The sequence below is a fragment of the Pseudorca crassidens genome, chromosome 12 (genome assembly GCF_039906515.1).
Source record: "Pseudorca crassidens isolate mPseCra1 chromosome 12, mPseCra1.hap1, whole genome shotgun sequence".
Lineage (NCBI taxonomy): Eukaryota > Metazoa > Chordata > Mammalia > Artiodactyla > Delphinidae > Pseudorca > Pseudorca crassidens.
Genome location: NC_090307.1, coordinates 84,572,650 through 84,591,317, shown reverse-complemented (window position 1 = coordinate 84,591,317; position 18,668 = coordinate 84,572,650). Strand labels below are relative to the sequence as shown.

General features: G+C 48.8%; 1 protein-coding gene across 4 annotated transcripts in view; it reads right to left on the bottom strand.

Annotated features, from left to right (window-relative positions):
• The window catches only part of MLXIP (MLX interacting protein), a 60,203-nt gene extending 50,090 nt beyond the window's left edge, over positions 1 to 10,113 (bottom strand). For all 4 annotated transcript variants that reach the window (XR_010933371.1, XM_067700985.1, XM_067700987.1 and 1 more), the window contains exon 1: positions 9,610 to 10,113. Coding sequence is in view for 3 of the 4 variants with exons in the window: in XM_067700985.1 (XP_067557086.1) it covers positions 9,610 to 10,022 (413 nt within the window). In the remaining variant the exon portion in view is untranslated. The remainder of the gene's footprint in view (positions 1 to 9,609) is intronic.
• Positions 10,114 to 18,668: the final 8,555 nt, after the last annotated feature.

Sequence of the window (18,668 nt, the reverse complement as noted above, 5' to 3'; positions counted from 1 at the left end):
CCGGCTCGGCACGTGGGCTTCAGTAGTTGTGGCACTTGGGCTCAGTAGCTGTGGCACTCGGGCTTAGCAGCTCCGCGGCATGTGGGATCTTCATGGACCAGGGCTCGAACCCGTGTCCCCTGCACTGGCAGGCGGATTCTTAACTACTGCGCCACCAGGGAAGTCCGAAAGTGTTTCATTTTAATAAATAAGAGGAATTTATAAATTCACTTCCTCTAGAAAGCATAGTATCCAGCTATCTGGGCAGGTCCCATAAGATGAGGTAGTCCATTTGCAAATGGGTCAGTTACCACCTGAGCATATGAAGGGGTTCTTTAGGTTGTTTTTTGTTGTTGTTTTGTTTTTCAATAAATTTATTTATTTTATTTATTTATTTTTGGCTGCATTGGGTCTTCGTTGCTATGCGCGGGCTTCTCATTGTGGTGGCTTCTCTTGTTGCGGAGCACAGGCTCTAGGTGCACTGGCTTCAGTAGTTGTGGTGCGTGGGCTCAGTAGTTGTGGCTCGTGGGCTCTAGAGCGCAGGCTCAGTAGTTGTGGCGCACAGGCTTAGTTGCTCCGCGGCATGTGGCATCTTCCCAGACCAGGGCTCGAACCCATGTCCCCTGCATTGGTAGGTGGATTCCTAACCACTGAGCTACCAAGGAAGCCCTTGGTTGTTTTTTAAAAAGCCAGAATATTGGGTAAATATCTAGAAACTAGGTTAATTCTCCTACTTTCTACATAAGAAGCTGTTTTTTGTTTTGATGACTGTTTGTTCCATGGTGACAGAGCAAAAGAGGCTGCCTTCTTCCCTATGTCCACAAGCCACAGAGGGAAGAAGTGGTAACTAGCTTTCAAAATAGACCCTCCTATGCACAGAATATTCCTCAACAGTGTGACTGTGCTAACACAATCCCCACGGGGTTCCCTCTGCACTGCTGTTCCTACCAGCAGCCTGCTTCTCCCTGCTGTCCCTTTATGAGCTCTTTACTCCCTGGCCTCGCTCTTCACTGTTCCTCAATCGGATTCTTTATGTTCACTTCTGAGACTCAAAAGCTATTGACAAGGAATTCAGTTTCTGGAATTATCTTTCCAGATCTTGTACATCCTTCTGGAGCTACCAAATAACCTCTTCTACACTGCCTCCTCCTAGAAGGTTTGTCTGATGGTGCAGTTTGACCCCAAACACATTAGGAATGCTAGATCTGGAGAAGTTTCCTTGTAGGGCATTCAAGACCAGGCGGTACTCCTCTACCACAACCAGACCCAAGTGAATAAAAAATATCATTCGGGATATGATAGTATACATTTCACAGGAAAAAACAACAACAACAAAACCTGCCATCCCAAATACAAGCTCAAAACGCCAAAACCTCCCACGGCCAACCGGCCCCTCATGAGGCACAACAGGGGTTAGGGAGGCAAGACAGAGCAGCTGGGACAGAAGAAAGAAGCCCGGCGCCTGGACTGGTCTAGACCGGTCGGGGCTAAGTGGAGAACTGCTCTGGAGACAGTGAGGACCTCCCTGGACACCACGGTATCCCCCGACGCTGACAGCCCCTCGCAGCCCCTTCCTGGGGAGCTGCTCCGCCCACGGCCCACGTGGCCAAGTTCAGTGAACAGCGCAACACAGCAGGGTCCTCAGCACCACTCACACCAGCCACGCGGCTGACAGGGCTCCCTCGGCTTCCTCTTTTCACCCACGGCTCAGGCCAAAAGCCTCAGGGTCCCTGCTGATTCTTTCCTTACATCCCCTAGGTCCGATCCACCAGCAAGCCCAAAGCCACCCTGCATCCAGGCACTTCTCACCACTTCCAAGGCTGCCCCCACTCTGGGACCCACGTGCGCTCCCCCTGCCTTCCATCCCCTAGTCCCCACTGAGCAGCCTCAACAAGCCAACTCCCCAGAGCAATGAGCAAATATCCTGACCTCTTACCACCCACCAAGGCCCCTTCCCTCCTCTTCTCCTACCACTCACCCTGCCCTCAATGTTCTAGCCACGCTGGCCTTCTTCCTAGCCCCGGAATGTGCCAAATTCATTCCACCTTGGGCCTCTGCCTCGGGCTCTTCCACCGCCTGGAATGACTACCCACGTCTGGTTCCCACTCGCCACTCAGGTTTCAGTTCAACCTGAAATGTCACCTCGTCAGAACACTTCTCCGACTCGCGGAGATACGGTGTCCCCCACCCTGCCCACCCCCATCACTTTCCATCTCCCAGCGTGTTTTATGTTCTTTATTGCAGTAACGATATAAACCTGATTTGCACACTGAATCCCCCAACTGACAACAAACTCCATGATTTTACAATACCTGTAAGTCAGCTCATTGTGCCGTACACCATAAATGTGTACAGGGCTGTATGTCACCTACATCTCAATAAAACTGAAAGGAAAAAAAGAATATAAATGCCATGAAGGCAGATGACTAATCGGTCCTGTTTACTACTGTACCCTGAAGGGCTAGAACAGTGCCTGGCACACAAGAGAGGCCTGATTAATACTTCTGGAAGGAAAGGGCATCCTGTCCAAAGGCCATGGCTCGACTCATGCTCTGGGGTCCCTGAGGTGCTGCTCAGAGAGGGAGGGCGCTGCTGGTCTCCTTCTCAAGTACCTGAATTGGAGACGATGGACTAATTTAATTAGACAATTGGCAAAGAGCACTCACTGACAGTAATGGGAAGCTTTAAGCAGGTCTGTGTGCGAAACACAGGCCACGGGCGAGCTCCAGTCAGGAAGACGCAGAAGCTCCCAGAAGCAAGAGCTTGGAAGCAGAGAAGAGCAGGACAGCAGGTGAGAGCGCCAGCTGGAAGCAGAAGATTCCAAAGAAAAGCAGAGCCTGAGAGAGGAGCTGAGTCACTTGATGGGGGTGAACCTTAAGGGAAGGGCAAGCTCCCCCTACCGAGGGCCCACAATGCCCTGGGACCCAACTCCAGTGTGCACTGAAGCCCGGCAGTCCTGGTAACCCTGGAGGCTCACGGAAGTACCAGCACCCTTCCTGACCCCTGCACTAAACCCCCATCACACGCGCTAGCACCAGAGGGTCCCTGATCCACGCGGCCAAAAGGGCTCTGCCTAAAACTCAAGCCCTGTGGCCTGGAATTCTAACCACAGACAGAATTCCAACAAGATAGAAAATACCTAAGATATTTGCTGTCTGAACTGCACATTTTATACCCAAGAAGTAACTCAATTCTGGGGAACAGGAGCTCACACTCTGAATTTTTCATCAGCCATATAAGAATCCTTAAAGATAAGTACTATTAACTTTCTACAATACCCTACTCTAGAAACTGTGCTAGGGAACCATGATAAGACCACTTTACAGACTTTGTTTTATATCGAGGGCCCTCCTATCACTAGATCCCCTGAAGTGGTGCCTAATACAGTCAGCACAGCTTGACATAACTGCAGGGTGGGCTGCTATGCTCTCCTGTGGGGGAAGAAGCCTTAAGAAAGACTTTTATACTTGTGTTATGTGCTTAAAAACATCATCTCAAGAAACTTTGAGACCAGTCTGTATTAGTTTCCTATTGCTGCTGTAACAAATGTCCACAAAATGAGTGGCTTAGAACAACACAAATTTACTGTCTTACAGTTCTGGAGGTCAGAAGTCTGAAACGGGTCTCTGGGGCTAAAATCAAGATGTCAGCAGCGCTGGGTCCCGTCTGAGGACTCCAGGGGAGAATCTGTTTCCTTGCCTTTTCAAGCTTCTAAAGGTTGCCCATATTCCTTAGCTCATGGCCCCTTCTTCCATCTTCCAAGTCAGCAACATCAGGCCAAGTCCTTCTCCCGCTGCTCCCTCCCTGGTTCTCTTCTGCTTTCCTCATCTACTTTTAAGGACGCTTGTGATTGGTTACACTGGGCCCACCCACATAATCCAAAATAATCTCCCCACTTTGAAGGCAGCTGATCAGCAACCCTAGTTCCTCTTTGCCATGTAACCTAACATATTCACAGGCCCCGGGGATTAGGACGTGGACGTCTTGAGGGGCCACTCATCTGCCTACAGCCCCAGTCCGTGTGGGTCACAACACAAACACTACCCAGCAAAACAACACCTCGTTGTCCCACTCCACACCAACACCCCTAAAGCACTGTTCCACAGAGGGTGTATTTGTCTTTGCAGAGCTGAAGATAAACAAGGTTCACCAGAGGCAAGTTTCTGATGTTGGCCGCTTAGGCCCCTGAGCTTCCCTTTTCAATTCCATATATAGTTCTTAGCCACCCAGTACGTGCCAGACAACTGTTAGGCTCCGTGGGAAAGTCAAAGGTGAAGAGAGCAGGAATCTTGGGAAGTCAGGTCTATGGAAGAATACCACACAGAACCAATAAGGTTGTGGATTTGCAGAGGACTGTGGAATTCACTCCCTTCGAGAAAGACGGCAGGGCCACAGTCTCGAAGGAAGGGCAGGATTTTACCAGTGGGGAAGGGCAGCCCGAGGAAGGTCATGGAGCTGCCTCAGGGCATTTGTTTTCCCCATCTTGGTTTCTCCCGCCTTACATTCCTAGAGGAACTGGCACTTTCACCTCCTCTCTTACAGAACTGCAGGCTTCTGTGAGCAGATGAGGGAGGTGACTTTTCAACTCCTTTTCAGCTCCCAGAGACACCGCCTTGGACAAACTGCCTCACCTCCCAGCAACAGGGCAAATTAACTTCTGTGCTCAGGTTTTCTTTCCTTTTTTTTTTTTTTGTAAGTTTTAAAAATAGGAATTCCATCATCACCTGCCTGAGAGGGTTATTGTGACTTAGGACAACGCAGCAGAGACTCCAGGAGGGCGGTAGTTGCTCAGCTGGTGCGAATTTTCTTCCCTCCTCCCACCCTAGCAGATGAACTCCCTCCACCCTCCCCTCCAACCCCTTTCCCCGGGCTCTTCCCAATTTGATCACCCTTCTTCGCCCTTCCATCAGGACGGCAATCAGCCATTCAGCCTCTACAGAAAAAGGAAATTTGGTCCTGGACTACCAACAAGGAGAAGATAAGCAAAAGGAACTCTGGGGCTTCCTGCATGATTTTTGACAGTTAACACGGGAAAGGGGAGATAGGTATGAAACCCCAATGTCAGGGGAAACTGTCCACACTGATCCCGATTATGCAAACGCACACACACACACACACACACACACACACACACACTGGCTTCGGCACCCTGCTTGGTGCTGCCGTTGGACCTGGTTCACGTTGTTTATCATAGCCCTTGCTAACTGTTTACAACTGTCTGTTTATCTGTCCCCCACCCCAGGTTTGTGAGTTCCTGGAGGACAGAGACGGCCTTTTCTCATCTCTGCAGCCCGCACTCCCATCTCAGTGCGGCCCTTTAATGGACACCATATTATGATTAAAGACCAAAGAAAGCGCAAGAGAAGAGAAACTGCTTCTCTTCAGCATGGTTGCAGAAGAATAAAACTAATTTAGTCATTTGTGTAAATGGTTCCCACTTACAGCTAGTTATCGCACCTAGGATTAGGAAGTTCCTCTATGGAAAACTTAAAACTTGAAGGACGAGATGCTCTAAACCTTTAATACTTGGGGATCAGGAACAGAGGGTTACTATACATACGTATACAGGGTTACATTCTAGAAACTTGTATCCCAAGGCTATCTTACAGGTCCAAATTAAAAGGTCTCCTCAAATATCCACTGGAGCAGAAATCCACTGTCCAGAAAGCTACAGCTTATCTTTAAATACATAAAAGGACTGTCTCTCCCCCACCCCCCAGACATTCACACCAAGGCTCCCTAACAAAGAGTTACATAAAAAGAGAAGCGATGGGCTTCCCTCGTGGTGCAGTGGTTGGGAGTCCACCTGACATTGCAAGGGACATGGGTTCGAGCCCTGGTCCGGGAGGATCCCACATGCCGCAGAATAACTGGGCCCGTGAGCCACAACTACTGAGCCTGCTCTCTAGAGCCCATGGGCCACAACTGCTGAGCCAACACGCTAGAGCCCGCGAGCCACAGCTACTGAAGCCCGCGCGCCACAACTACTGAAGTCCACATGCCTAGAGCCCGTGCTCCACAGCAGGAGAGGCCACCGCAATGAGAGGCCCGCACACCACAATGAAGAGTGGGCCCCTCTGGCCGCAACTAGAGAAAACCTGTGCGCAGCAACGAAGACCCAACGCAGCCAAAAATAACGTACATTTAAAAAAAGAGAGAGAGAGAGAAGCGAAACCAAAACCAACCACAAAAAGCTATCTACTAGATGTGTTCAGAATCCACGAGGGTGATTTACATGTGTGACATTCCTCACAGTGTTAAGAGGGCAAGGACCATGAACTATGTTCTAGAGTGCACAGCTCCTTTGTGGGGCCTTAGAAAGTATGGACAAACCAAGAACGCATCCATTTAGCATTTGTCAGGCAGGCATTTGAAAGCCACACTAAAGACCCCAGTCAGATACGTTATTTCCCTCAGTTTACAGATGAGAAACTTGGGCTCCTAATAAATGTCAGCTGAATGAGGACGCAGAATGGATTCAGCCCATTAAACCTCCTCTTGCCTCTTATTTGTCAGGTACTAGACACATCCACAGACATTATCTCAGTTAATCCGCACTTCCACCCTGCAGCGGAGCTTTATCCTCCCCATTTTACAGTGGCAGACAGGAAGCCTTAGAGAAGGTAAGCCATGAACTTCTAAGCTCTGCCTTGGGGAGAGGCGACTTCTTCCCCTCCCAAACGTCCCAGTAATTGAACACACACTGTGGGACCAAGGCAAGATGTTTCACTACAGGGCTTCTTAGCATCACAGTGTGGGAAGGACAGGGATGCCAGCTGCATGAAGCTGGAATCCATCCGCACTGTCACTTGCCCAGGTGGACCACGGGGCACATTCACAACCTAGTCCCAACTCCTCAAAGACCCTATTCCCCCACCTGAAGTCAGTCTTGCCAAAGATCCTTCAGGAGTGCATGTTCAGGAACAGATCATATTCAGAGTCCCTAGGCCACTTCACACGACTGGGGAAAAAACAACCACAACTTCCCCTGCACTTAGTTCCTCCCCCAAAGAGCTGTTGAGCCTCATCTGGAAACAGCTGGGAGGCAGCAGTTAACAGGAAACCAACCAAAAAAAAAGCACAGAGTGTACCAGGGAGAGTTAGGCGGCTAGAACGAAGAGGCCAGGGGACAGATAGGAAGTTGAAGTTAGAAAGCGCCTAGGCCACAAACAGTCAGACAGAAGAGGAGGCCCAGCTGGCCTTCCTCTCAGCCCCAGGAGCAGAAAACCTGGAAACCAGTGGTGAAGGCTCACACCGCACTGAAAGGGAAGTCAGGCCACCTCTGGGGTTGACTCTTCTCTCCTCCCTGCCCCCCATATCTCAACCCCTCTTCTCTGAAAGCCAGCTAGTGGTCGTGCAGGACAGCTGAGGTCAGAAACTCACATCTGTTCTCATGCTGCTTTCTGGGCCAGAGGCTACAGCCCAGACAACTGGTTTCGAGTCACTCCTCTGTCAATCTGTACCCGGGTTCCACACTGCCAACTAAACTCTGGGGCCATCCAAACGAGCCCCAGGCGGAGACACAAAGAGCACCTTCATGAGCAATTACTAGGTGGACACATACCAGGGACCTGCAGTGGCAGGACTCTGCGTGGGGAATGACAGCAAAGCAGGAGAGCCAAAGGGGCTGGCGGTCTTGAAGACCCAGGTGAGCCTCAAACCAAACTAAGGGTGCATTTTGCAGCCAAGAGAGTTAAATGAGCAACGGACAGCTGCCAAAATATTTCTGAAAGAAGTGAAAAAAAAACCGTTACTAAAATTCTTTGGTGTTATTTAATAATAAGCCTTTAGGTTATCCAAACGGAGGGCAAAGCGGGGAGACTGGTTTATTTTTCCTTTAGCAGAGCTTAGGTGAGTGCTTTCGAGCCCATGCCCCCTGCTACGCAAGCAACCATTCTCTCTTTGTACGCGGAGAAGTTTATATTAAAATAAAGAAGAGGATTAAGTTCGCTTAATAAAGCACATTCCTGTCTTTCACCTCCAATTTTGTTTGAAAGGGCTCTCTCACACTGTAGCATATGCTACAATCTAGTTGCGTTTGATTCCAATGAAGTGCTCAAAATTTGAGACTGGGTAAGCAGGGCTAAACGAGGGCAGAGGGCTGCAATCTCAATGCCGTTTGGTTTTTTTTTAAAAAAAAAAAAAACAGAACATCTTCACAGGCTCAGTGCCAGCTCAAACTGGCAAGACCAGAGAATCAGAGCAGAGCCTAACCAATGTGCCACGCAAGGGGGGTTGGAGGAGAGCTCTGGGTAATGTAATGCAGCCATGTGGCAAACAAACCATCAGGGAAGCCTTCAAGAGAGGAAATGGGGGCGGGAAGAGTGGGGTGTGTTTCAGGAACATAACAAAGGAACAAGTTGACTAATCATTTATTCCAGAGGGGAAAATGCCACCCAGAGCCATGTATATCTAGTGTTTCAACTTCAGGTAAATGTGCACCTTGGATATATTTGGGGTTCCCTACTCTCCAAAAATAGGGGGGAGGGGGAGGGTAACGTTCCTACTCTTCTTTACACTGCTTCTGGAGTCTCCAAGGAAACTTTCCCTGCGCTGCCTGCAGACTAGACCTGAGACAACCCCAGCCAGTCCAGTTACTACTGCAGTAACCTCCACTCTGCGGAGATCCTATCATGAGCTTTGGGCAGGGCTGGGCTGCTCTGTACTGCAGCTAGTCCACAGAAGTTCTGTTGCTGAGGCAGAAATTATCGGAAGCAAATACCTAACAAACACACCGAGAAAGGGAGAGTGGAAGGCCACGTTAACCCATGAGGACCACGCATTTCTGTGACTTAGAAAAAAGGGATCTCCGCCTAGAGCCGGAGCCACAGGTCAGGATGGTGCCTGGGATGCCTGCCCTAAACACTGACATCTCCATATAACGTTTCAGAGCCAGCCAAAGAACCCTCCAACTTGCCAGGAGGACAGCCTGCACCTCCAAGAGCTGTGGCTCCAAGTCTTCCTAGGAGGCAGCCAGGGCCCCTCCGAAGTTGGGGGAGGGCTTCCCAATAAAGGGGATGTGAGAGGACCCAGCCTCCCTCTGCTGGGGCAATAAGAAAAGGAGCTCACACTCTTCTGGAGCAACTAATTATGTGCCAGGTACTGGAATAAGCACTTTACCTGCTGTTCCATCCCCACAGCAGCCAATGGAGGCAGATACTACTGTCATCCCCTCTTTATAACGGAGGAAACAGGCTCAGAAATTTGACTCAACCATTAAATACTGGAACCAGCGACTTTAAGCCACCCTAGACAGGTGGTCCTAACCACTACTGGCAATTGCTGGAAACACACAAAGCTTTTGGGGGAAGGGTGGATAAAGTCGGGTAACACAAGGTACAGCCTGTATTGACACCTTTTTCTTACCCGAAATCGGTGGCCTCGGAATTGGAGGTGAGGGCCTGCATGGGGAACGTGAAGCCGGAAGAACCCAAGCCCTGCTGACAGGGAAGAGGCCAGGAACCCCCGCCCCTCTCGCTTCCACTAGGGACCCCAGACCCATAAACCCTCCCGAAGAGGGAAGACCCAAAGGGAATGCCTGAAGCCAAGAGATCCCCAGGCGGCCCAGCCCTCCACGCTTGTTTTGTCAAAGGGAGCTCCGCTCGAGAGGTGGGGCCGGCCGGGTCCTACCTGTAGGCCAGGGTCATGCACTCGAAGAGCTTGGTGAGCGAGGCGTCGATGGACAGGTGGCAGGAGCTGGTCTTGCCGAAGCTGTAGGTCTGGCACGTCTGCTTGTTGACCGTGTCGAAATCGTAGCCCTTCTTGGGCGGGTGCTCGCGGTGCGGCGACGACACCATGAAGTGGCCGCTGTGGATGATCTGCTGGCGGCGCGGAGGCTCTTCGCTGCCCGACCCGGCCTTGGGCGGCAGTGGCGCGGCGCTCGCGTGGCCCCGGGCCGGGGTGGCCGCGCCGGAGGCGGGCGGCGGAGACGGCTCATCCGTGTCCGAGTCGTCGTCGTCCTCGGGCACCTGGGGCTTGAGCAGCACCGCGCGGCCCCGGCTGCGGGGCCGGCGCGGGGAGCACATGAAGACGTCGGCGGCCATGGGGGGGCCCGGCCGGGGGCATCCCCCGGAGCCCGGGGCGACGCGCGCGAGGAAACGTGACGGGGCGCCGGCCCGGCCCGCGCGCCGACTGTCCGCGAGCGCGCGGCGGGGCGGGAGGGGGAGGGCACGGGCCGTCAGGGCCGCCTCGGCGCCGGCCCCGGCGTGACGTCACCGGCGTGTCTCGGCCAATCGGGCGCCCGCTTCGGCCTCTTAAAGGCGCAGGGGAACCTTTCCGTGTCTGGGCGGACAAAAACGGGGGGCAGGGGTAGGCGGAGGCCACGCCTCCAGGTCCCGCCCCTCGCCACCCCCTTCCCTCCGGGGTGCTGCGGGACTTGGTAACCGGGCGGTGCCACTCTCCAGTGTCTTGGCCTAGGAGAGGCGTTGGCCGAGCGGGCCGTGCCGATCCCGCCCCACGCTCCGGGGAATCGTTCTGCTGCTTCGCCGCAGGCCGGGCGGGCGCTCCACGTGGTGGGTGGGGGTGGCGCTCCTTCCGTCTCCCAGGCCCTGCAGGGCCCGGAACTGTGGCTCTTCACAGATGTTGCTGGGCGCTGTGGGTTTTGTCCCCATTTTACTGATAAAACTGAGTCGCTGAATACCAAAGGGGTTTTTCTAACGCGAAATCAACCTTCACTGGACTTCCCTGGTGGCGCAGTGGTTAAGAACCCGCCTGCCAATGCAGGGGACACGGGTTCGAGCCCTGGTCTGGGAAGATATCGTATGACGCGAAGCAACCAAGCCCGCGAGCCACAACTACTGAGCCCACGTGCCACAACTACTGAAGCCTGGGCGCCTAGAGCCTGTGCTCTGCAGCAAGAAAAAGCTGCTGCTTGCCGCAACTAGAGAAAGCCCGCGCTCAGCAAAGAAGACCCAACGAGCAGCCAAAAATTAATTAATTAAAAAAGAAAGATCACTAACGCTTCTCACCTCCACAAAGGTGGAACCTGCCTTTTTAGTCAACCTTACCTAAGGCACTTTCCCAGGGCATCGCAACTAGTACGTGACAGAGCCACTAAAACTCAAAATACTGTCATTATTGCTAAGATCTTAAATTTGGAGGGCAAACCAGCCCCTAAACAATTCCAATTCTGAGCCACAGTTGTCTTCTCTGTCAAGTGGGGAATGATTCCTTGTCTCAGAAAGTTGTGACAGTTAAAAAATGACTATAAAGTACTTAACACAGTGCCTAGCAAAGAATGAGCACTGTGTATTAAATGGACTACGGACTGAAGAGACTGAAGCAGCCAAACCAGAGGCACCTAGAAATTGCCAATACTCAACCACTTTTGACTATAGAAACAGCAATTTCATATGGTCCAACCTAAGAGTTGACATTTATAGAAAGCTGTCAAGGGGCTCAATGCCAGCCTGGGGTGGGGGCCACGTAGGGACAGTAGGGGATGACAGGGCAGCAAGAGGGCCAGTGATGTCCCTGGGACAGGAGCTCCCACTCTAGTCTCAGCAGGGCCTCCGGTGTCCTCTGCCGCTGCTCCTGTGCTCTGCTTTGAAGCCAGTTTCACTTCCAGATTCGGGTGGAGGCTGAGCTCCCTCTCCCGCCTTCCTCCTGACAAGGGCCTCCTAAAGGAGAGCGTATTGGGACAAATGTCTCTTACCAAAGTGGCTGCACTAACTCCTTCCCTGGATGTCTCCAAGGAGGGATAGGCCAGATGGACTGGCAGCTGGTGTGAGTTTGAGGGTCTCCCCACTTGCCCAAACCACTGCTCCCAACTCTGGCTGCAAACGTCTGAAAGTCCACCCTTTGAGTTGCCTTCCTTTATTCGAAGACTTTTCTCCTTGGTAAACGCTTAAATGCCCAGCCACATTTGACACAGCGATTCCACCTCTATGATTTTATCCTAAGGCTGTAGGTACAAGGATGGTGAATACAGCATCATTTGTAAAGAGTGGGCATTAGAAACAACATAATGTCTAACAAGAGGGAATTCATTGAATATATTATAGTCCCCAATATAACAAAACACTGCATTTTAAATTATGCAAATGTATATTTATTGACATGGACAGATGTCCATAATATGTTGTTGGGTGGAAAAAGAACTTTTAAAAAGTTAGCCGTGGGGATTCTCTGGCAGTCCAGTGGTTAGGACTCTGCACTTCCACCACAGGGGGCACGGGTTGGATCCCTGGTTGGGAAACTAGGATCCTGCAAGCCACACAGCACAGCCAAAAAAAAAAAAAAAGTTATCAGTAGCTTGATATAAATTTTTTTTAGTATTTATTTATTTGGCTGAGCCAGGTCTTAGTTGCGGCACGTGGGATATTCGTTGTGGCACAGGGGATCTTTAGTTGTGCATGCAGGATCTAGTTCCCTGACCAGGGATCGAACCCGGGCCCCCTGCATTGGGAGTGTGGAGCCTTAGCCACTGCACCACCAGGGAAGTCCCCAGTTTTTTAAAATTCATATATTTATGTGTGTATGTCAGAAGTGCACCATAATGTTAACACTGGTTATCTCTGGGGGTGGGGGGGTGACTATTTTCTAATTCCCAAAAGAGACAATTATTACTTGTATACCCTTTTTCTTTGCAGGGCACTCTTTATTTCTCTTTGGTTTCTTAACACAAAAGGCATCTATGTGGAAGGATACATACTTTTATTTAAAAAAAAAATTTTTTAAGGCCATACTGATCGGCATGTGGGATCTTAGTTCCCTGACCAGGGATCGAACCCACGCCCCCTGCGGTGGAAGCGTGGAGTCTTAACTACTGGATCACCAGGGAAGTCGCAAGGATATATATTAATACTTTAAAATATATATATAAATAAATATTAATTTCCTGGGAGGAGATAAACTCTGAAGGCTGAAGTTGCAAACTGGCAACGTATAGGCCATATTCCGTGCACACACATGCTTTGTTTAATCCTCACCATAAATTCCTAAAGATTGTATTAGAAGAGAAGCAAGACTTGAGGAAAAGCAGTTAAAAATTCAGTTAAAAGCAGAGGACCACCAAGAGTGAGACCTGGAGGTTGCTCCAGGCTCACAAATCAATGGCTAGAAAGAGGTCTCAAGGGCAGTTTTCTGGAAAATATAGAAGAGTTTGCAGATGACTGCCCGCCCCCACTGAGTAGTGGGCAGCAACAGCAAGTGCCCAGGGGGACACGCAGGGCAGTGCCCCAGGGGAGCCAACAACTCCCATAAAGGACAAAGAGCTTCCACACCCGACAAACCATAAGAACAGAGAATCTCATAGGATAAACATCTTCTCCCCCCAAATCAGAAGCAGCACTCCATGGTAATCAAACCAGCAAACAGGCAAATAAGAATTCCCAAATACAGGGAATTCCCTGACGGTCCAGCGGTTAGGACTCTGCACTTTCACTGTCAAGGAGGCAGGTTCAATCCCTGGTCGGGGAACCAAGATCTCGCGAGCTGCACGGTGCAGGGAAAAAAAAAAAAGTCTCCAATACAAAGTATTACAGACCAGCAAAAGTCAGCAAACAATTAAGGAAAGCCAACACTCTGGAAGAAAGCTACCTGAGAACTAACAAGTGAAAGGATAAAGTTAACAGAACAAACAGAAGACTTTATAATAATTAATAGCCCTAGAAAGAATGTAGAAGATTCTGCACACATTAAGCAACAACCCATTATGAAAAAGAAGCAAATGGAGGTCCTGGAAAACGATGAATACAAAATTATGATTTTTAAAAAATGCCAGGTTGACTAGCAAAATGAACAAGTCTGGAAAACACAGTCATAAACTGAAAGATTAATCTGAGAATTTCTCCCAGAAACTGCCAAAAGGACAAAGGGAAGTTAAGTGACGTGGAGGATTCTTCCAACAAAAGTTCCAGCAGCTGCCTGATAGTTCCAGAAAGGAAGAAGTAAAAATGAGAGGAAAAATTGGAGAAAGGAAATAATTAAAGCAGCAATAAAAGAAAATTTCCCAGTGCTAAAAAAGCAAACCTTCTGTATGGGTCAGCATAGGCTGATTGTGCTCTGATAAGAAACCACACCCAAATCTCAAAGGCTTAAAACCACTAAGGCGTGCTTCTGATTTAAGCTACCTGTCTATTGGCTACATGTCCATCACAGGGTGGCAGTGCGCTCTGCTGGTCAGAGTCACTCCCAGACTCTGTTGTCCATCACTGTGGCACGGCGAGAGAGAGCTCAACGGGGTCAACTAAATGGTCTGAGCCAGAAGTGATGCGTACTTGCAACTTACCAGCCAGAACTGATCACATGGCCCCACCCAAGCACAAGGGAGGCAGGAAGTACAACCCCATCATAAGACCAGAAAACAGATAGCCAGAGATATCTGGTGAACAGCACTGATGACCGATGATGACTATACTTTTGGATTTCAAACGTTTCCATAAATACAATACTCTAGATGACTCTCAAAAGCATTATGCCAAGTAGAAGAAGCCAGACCTAAAAAGCCATATATTGTTTGACTTGATTTATATGACATCTGGAAAAGGCAAAATGATAGGAACAGAAACCAGATTATTGCCTGCCAGGAGCTGGAGGGGTAGGAACTAATTACAAAGAAGAACAAGGGAACTATTTGGGGTGATGAAAATAGCTCTTGATTATGGTGGTGGTTACATGACTGTGTAAGTTTCTCAAAATCCATGGAAGTTTATGCCTGAAAAGGGTGAAGTTTACTTATGTAAATTATACCTCAATAAATCTTGGAGGATACAGGTTCAATCGCCTTTTCATGTGTAGTCCATGTTTGAAAGAATTACTGGAGGTTGTTCTCCAGCAAAACAAAAGTTCAAGTAAGAGAAAGATATGGGACACAAGAAACAGCTCAGAGCAAAAAAATAAAGTAAAACTTAAAACTGAATTTTTAAAATTATGATTTTTAAAGATTTTTTAAAATAAAATAACGTTTAAAAATTTAAATCATGTTAGATGGCTTATTAAAAAACTCCCTGCAGGGCTTCCCTGGTGACGCAGTGGTTGAGAGACCACCTGCCGATGCAGGGGACACGGGTTCGTTCCCTGGTCTGGGAAGATCCTGCATGCCGCGGAGCGGCTGGACCCGTGAGCCATGGCCGCTGAGCCTGCGCGTCCGGAGCCTGTGCTCCGCAATGGGAGAGGCCACAACAGTGAGAGGCCCGAGTACCGCAAAAAAAAAAAAAAAAACAACTCCCTGCACAACAACTGCCTCTGTGCCTACTGCCTCTGGTTCTGGAGCTTCTCTGATTTAATTTCTCCAGATGCTAAACCTCCTGTCTGCAGCAGAAGGGAGAGAGGGGCAGTCAGCAGAGACTGTGCAAGATGGGGGTGTGTGCAGGTTGCAGAGGGTTCGGGGATGGAGGTCTGACTATCTCACATACAGACTTTCAGCCAAACCGCATTTTCAGTCCCTTGCTTTCTGCAGTCCTGGGGCTTTCTGGGATTCTCAGCGAGGACTGGCCTGCTTCTCTTTGAGATCTACTTCTGCAGCACTTGGGTCTGGTCTTCCTCCACCTCGCAAAGTTCATTTCCATTCCTCCACCCTCCTGTCCACTTTTGTATATGGTGGTTTGGGGCTCCAGATGTTGCCTTGTTTCACTAACTATGAATTTTCTGCTTCTGTATCTGGGTTTCTTGTACTTTGTGGGTGATTTTGGAGGAAAAGAAAGGGATGAACATGCCTTTACAAGAGTAAAAACTAATATTCAAACAAGTTTTTTATTTGCTAACATTTAAAAAATCATGGGAATTCCCTGGTGGTCCAGTGGATAAGACTCTGCGCTCCCAATGCAGGGGACGCAGGTTTGATCCCTAATTAGGGAACTAAGATGCCACATGCCTCATGCCACACGACGCGGACAAAAAAAAAAAAAATCATGACACTTCATATAAATGTGAGGGTGTTAGGATTTTCTTGAACTATCAGAAGATCTGACAACACTGGGCTCTTACTATTTCCACATGGTAGAAGCCGGAGCTAAGGAGGGACAATTCCCTTTAGACACAGCATAGCTCTCCAGTTTTCCACAGTCCCCACCACTCCCTGTCATCCCAGTGAGTTTTGCTATTTACATTACCTGCCTGGTTCCAGTAGGCATTTGAGTTTGAAATCTCTGCTAAACCTTATTATTAGCTCTGTGCCCCTCAGTGGAAAAAAGTTAAGTGGAAACCTTTCCTGCTGTGTCTGTGGGAGAGAGAAGACAGCCACAGGAGAAGGTGAAGGTTACAGAAGGGAGCGGGCACTAGGGATCAGACCGAAGGCAAGGAAATTAAGAAGGTGAGACAGCTCTGGGGACAAAACTTTCACAATCTGGGACTAATTAATACCTACTTCTCCGGGTTATCGTGAGGATTGAGTGAGTTAATATACGTATATGTAAAGAGCTTCAAGAGTGCCCGGCACACAGTAGGCGGCGCTATGTTGGCTATTATTATTCTTGTCTTGTTTTGTTGGGGTATAATTTACACAAATTTCTCTCTTTTTTTTTGTACAGTTCCACAAATTTTGACAAACATATACCATCGTGTAATCAGCATGACAATCAAGATGTGGAATAAAAATAATAATAATAATAATAATAATAATAATAATAATAATGATGGGACTTCCCTGGCACAAGTTCGATCCCTGGTCAGGGAACTAAGATCCTGAATGCCATGTGGTGTGACCAAAAAAAAAAACAAAAAAAGTGGAATAGTTCCCAACACTGTCTCACACACAAATTCCGTCTCACCCCTTTGCGGTCAACCCCTCTCCCCACCCCAGCCCCTGGCTACCACTGCTCTGCTTCGTGTCCCTATTGTTTTGCCCTTTCCAGAATGTCATATAAATGGAATCATTCAGTAAGCAGCCTTGAGTCTGGTTTCTTTCACTTAGCATAACGCATCTGAGATGCTTTACTGTTGCCAAGGGTGTCTGTAGTTTATTCCTTTTGGTTGCTGAGTCTACCTTATGACTGTATCACAATTTATTTATCCACTCACCAGTGGAAGACCAATTGAGTTGTTTCCAGTTTTTGGTGATTACGAAAACAGGCTTTTGTACATTTTAATTTCTCTTAGGTAAGTACCTAGGAGTTGGATGGCCAGGTTGTAGGGTAAGTTTAGGCTTAACTTTATAAGGATCTGCCAAATGATATTCCAGATGGCTGTACCATTTTACCATCCCAGCAGCAGTGGAGGAGAGTTCTCATTGCTCTGCATCGTCACCAGCACTTGGTATTCTGGTCTTTTCAGCTATTCTAGTGGGAGTATAATGGTATCTTGCTGTGGTTTTAATTTGCATTTCCCTAATAATTAATGATGTTCAGCATCTTTCATGTGCTCATTTGCCTTCCGTATATATATATTTTTAAATTTAATTTTATTTATGTTTGGTTGCGTTGGGTCTTCGTTGCAGCACGTGGGCTTTCTCTAGTTGCGGCAAGCGGGGGCCGCTCTTCCTTGCAGTGCACATGCTTCTCATGACAGTGGCTTCTCTTGTTGCAGAGCACAGGCTCTAGGTGCACGGGCTTCAGTAGTTGTGGCGTGTGGGCTCAGTAGTTGTGGCTTGCCGGCTTTAGAACTCAGGCTCAGTAGTCGTGGTGCACGGGCTTAGTTGCTCTGTGGCATGTGGGATCTTCCTGGACTAGGGATTGAACCCACGTCCCCTGCACTGGCAGGCAGATTCTTAACCACTGCGCCATCAGGGAAGTCCCCGTATATTTTCTGTGATGAAATGTCTATGCAAATATTTTGCTAGTTTTTGGGGGGCAGGGGTGAGAGCAGGGGGTTTGCTATTTTATTACTGAGTTTTGAGAGTTCTTCATATATTCTAGATACAAGTCCTTTATCAGATAAGCGTTTTGCAAAGATTATCTGCCAGTCCGTGTTTTTTCTTTTTCATTCTCTTAACAATGTCCTTAGCAGAGCGTAAGTTTTATATTTTGATGAAATCCAATTTATCAATTCTTTCTTTTATAGTTAGTCCTTTGATGTGATGTCTAAAAAAGCTTTGCCTAACCCAAGGTCACAAAGATCCTCTCATGTGTTTTCCTCTAGAATTTTTAGAGTGACATTTTGGTCTATGAGCCTTTTGGAGTAAATTTTGCAATAAGATGTAAGGAATGGGCTGAGAGTCACTCCTTTTGCACATGCACGTCCAACTCTTCCAGTGTCCATTGTTGAATATTTGCAGTGATTTCTTTTTTCTTCTTTTCTTTTCTTTTTTTCTTTTTCTTTTTATGGCTGTGCAGCATGTGGGATCTTAGTTCCCCAACCAAGGATGGAACCCGTGCCCCTGCAGTGGAAGTGTGGAGCCCTAACCACTGGACCACCGGGAATTCCTTGCAATGATTATTAACACTATCAGGATTCCTGTTCTGGGGGCAACAAGGGAGCATTCTGACCCCACACAACCCTCAAACCTATCAGCTGGGGCCTGCTGCCGTTCTCTGCCGGCAGAATAATTGGTCTCAGGTCACTTTACCTCCTCTCTTTCTTCCTGAAATCTCTTGCATAAAACAAACCATGAAAGGGCAGGGGGGGCCTAGCGGTCTGGCAACGTCCCTTTGAAAATAAACAAGTGCAGAAACTGAAAGGCAGCGGCCATCTCTGGGGACTACTTGGAGAAACAGTTTGGGGCCGGTGCATCCGCTGCGCGTGGCTCTCTGACCCCCGCCGGGCGCAGGTCGGATATAGCAAAGCCAAACAGGATCCCCACTGCTTCAGATGAA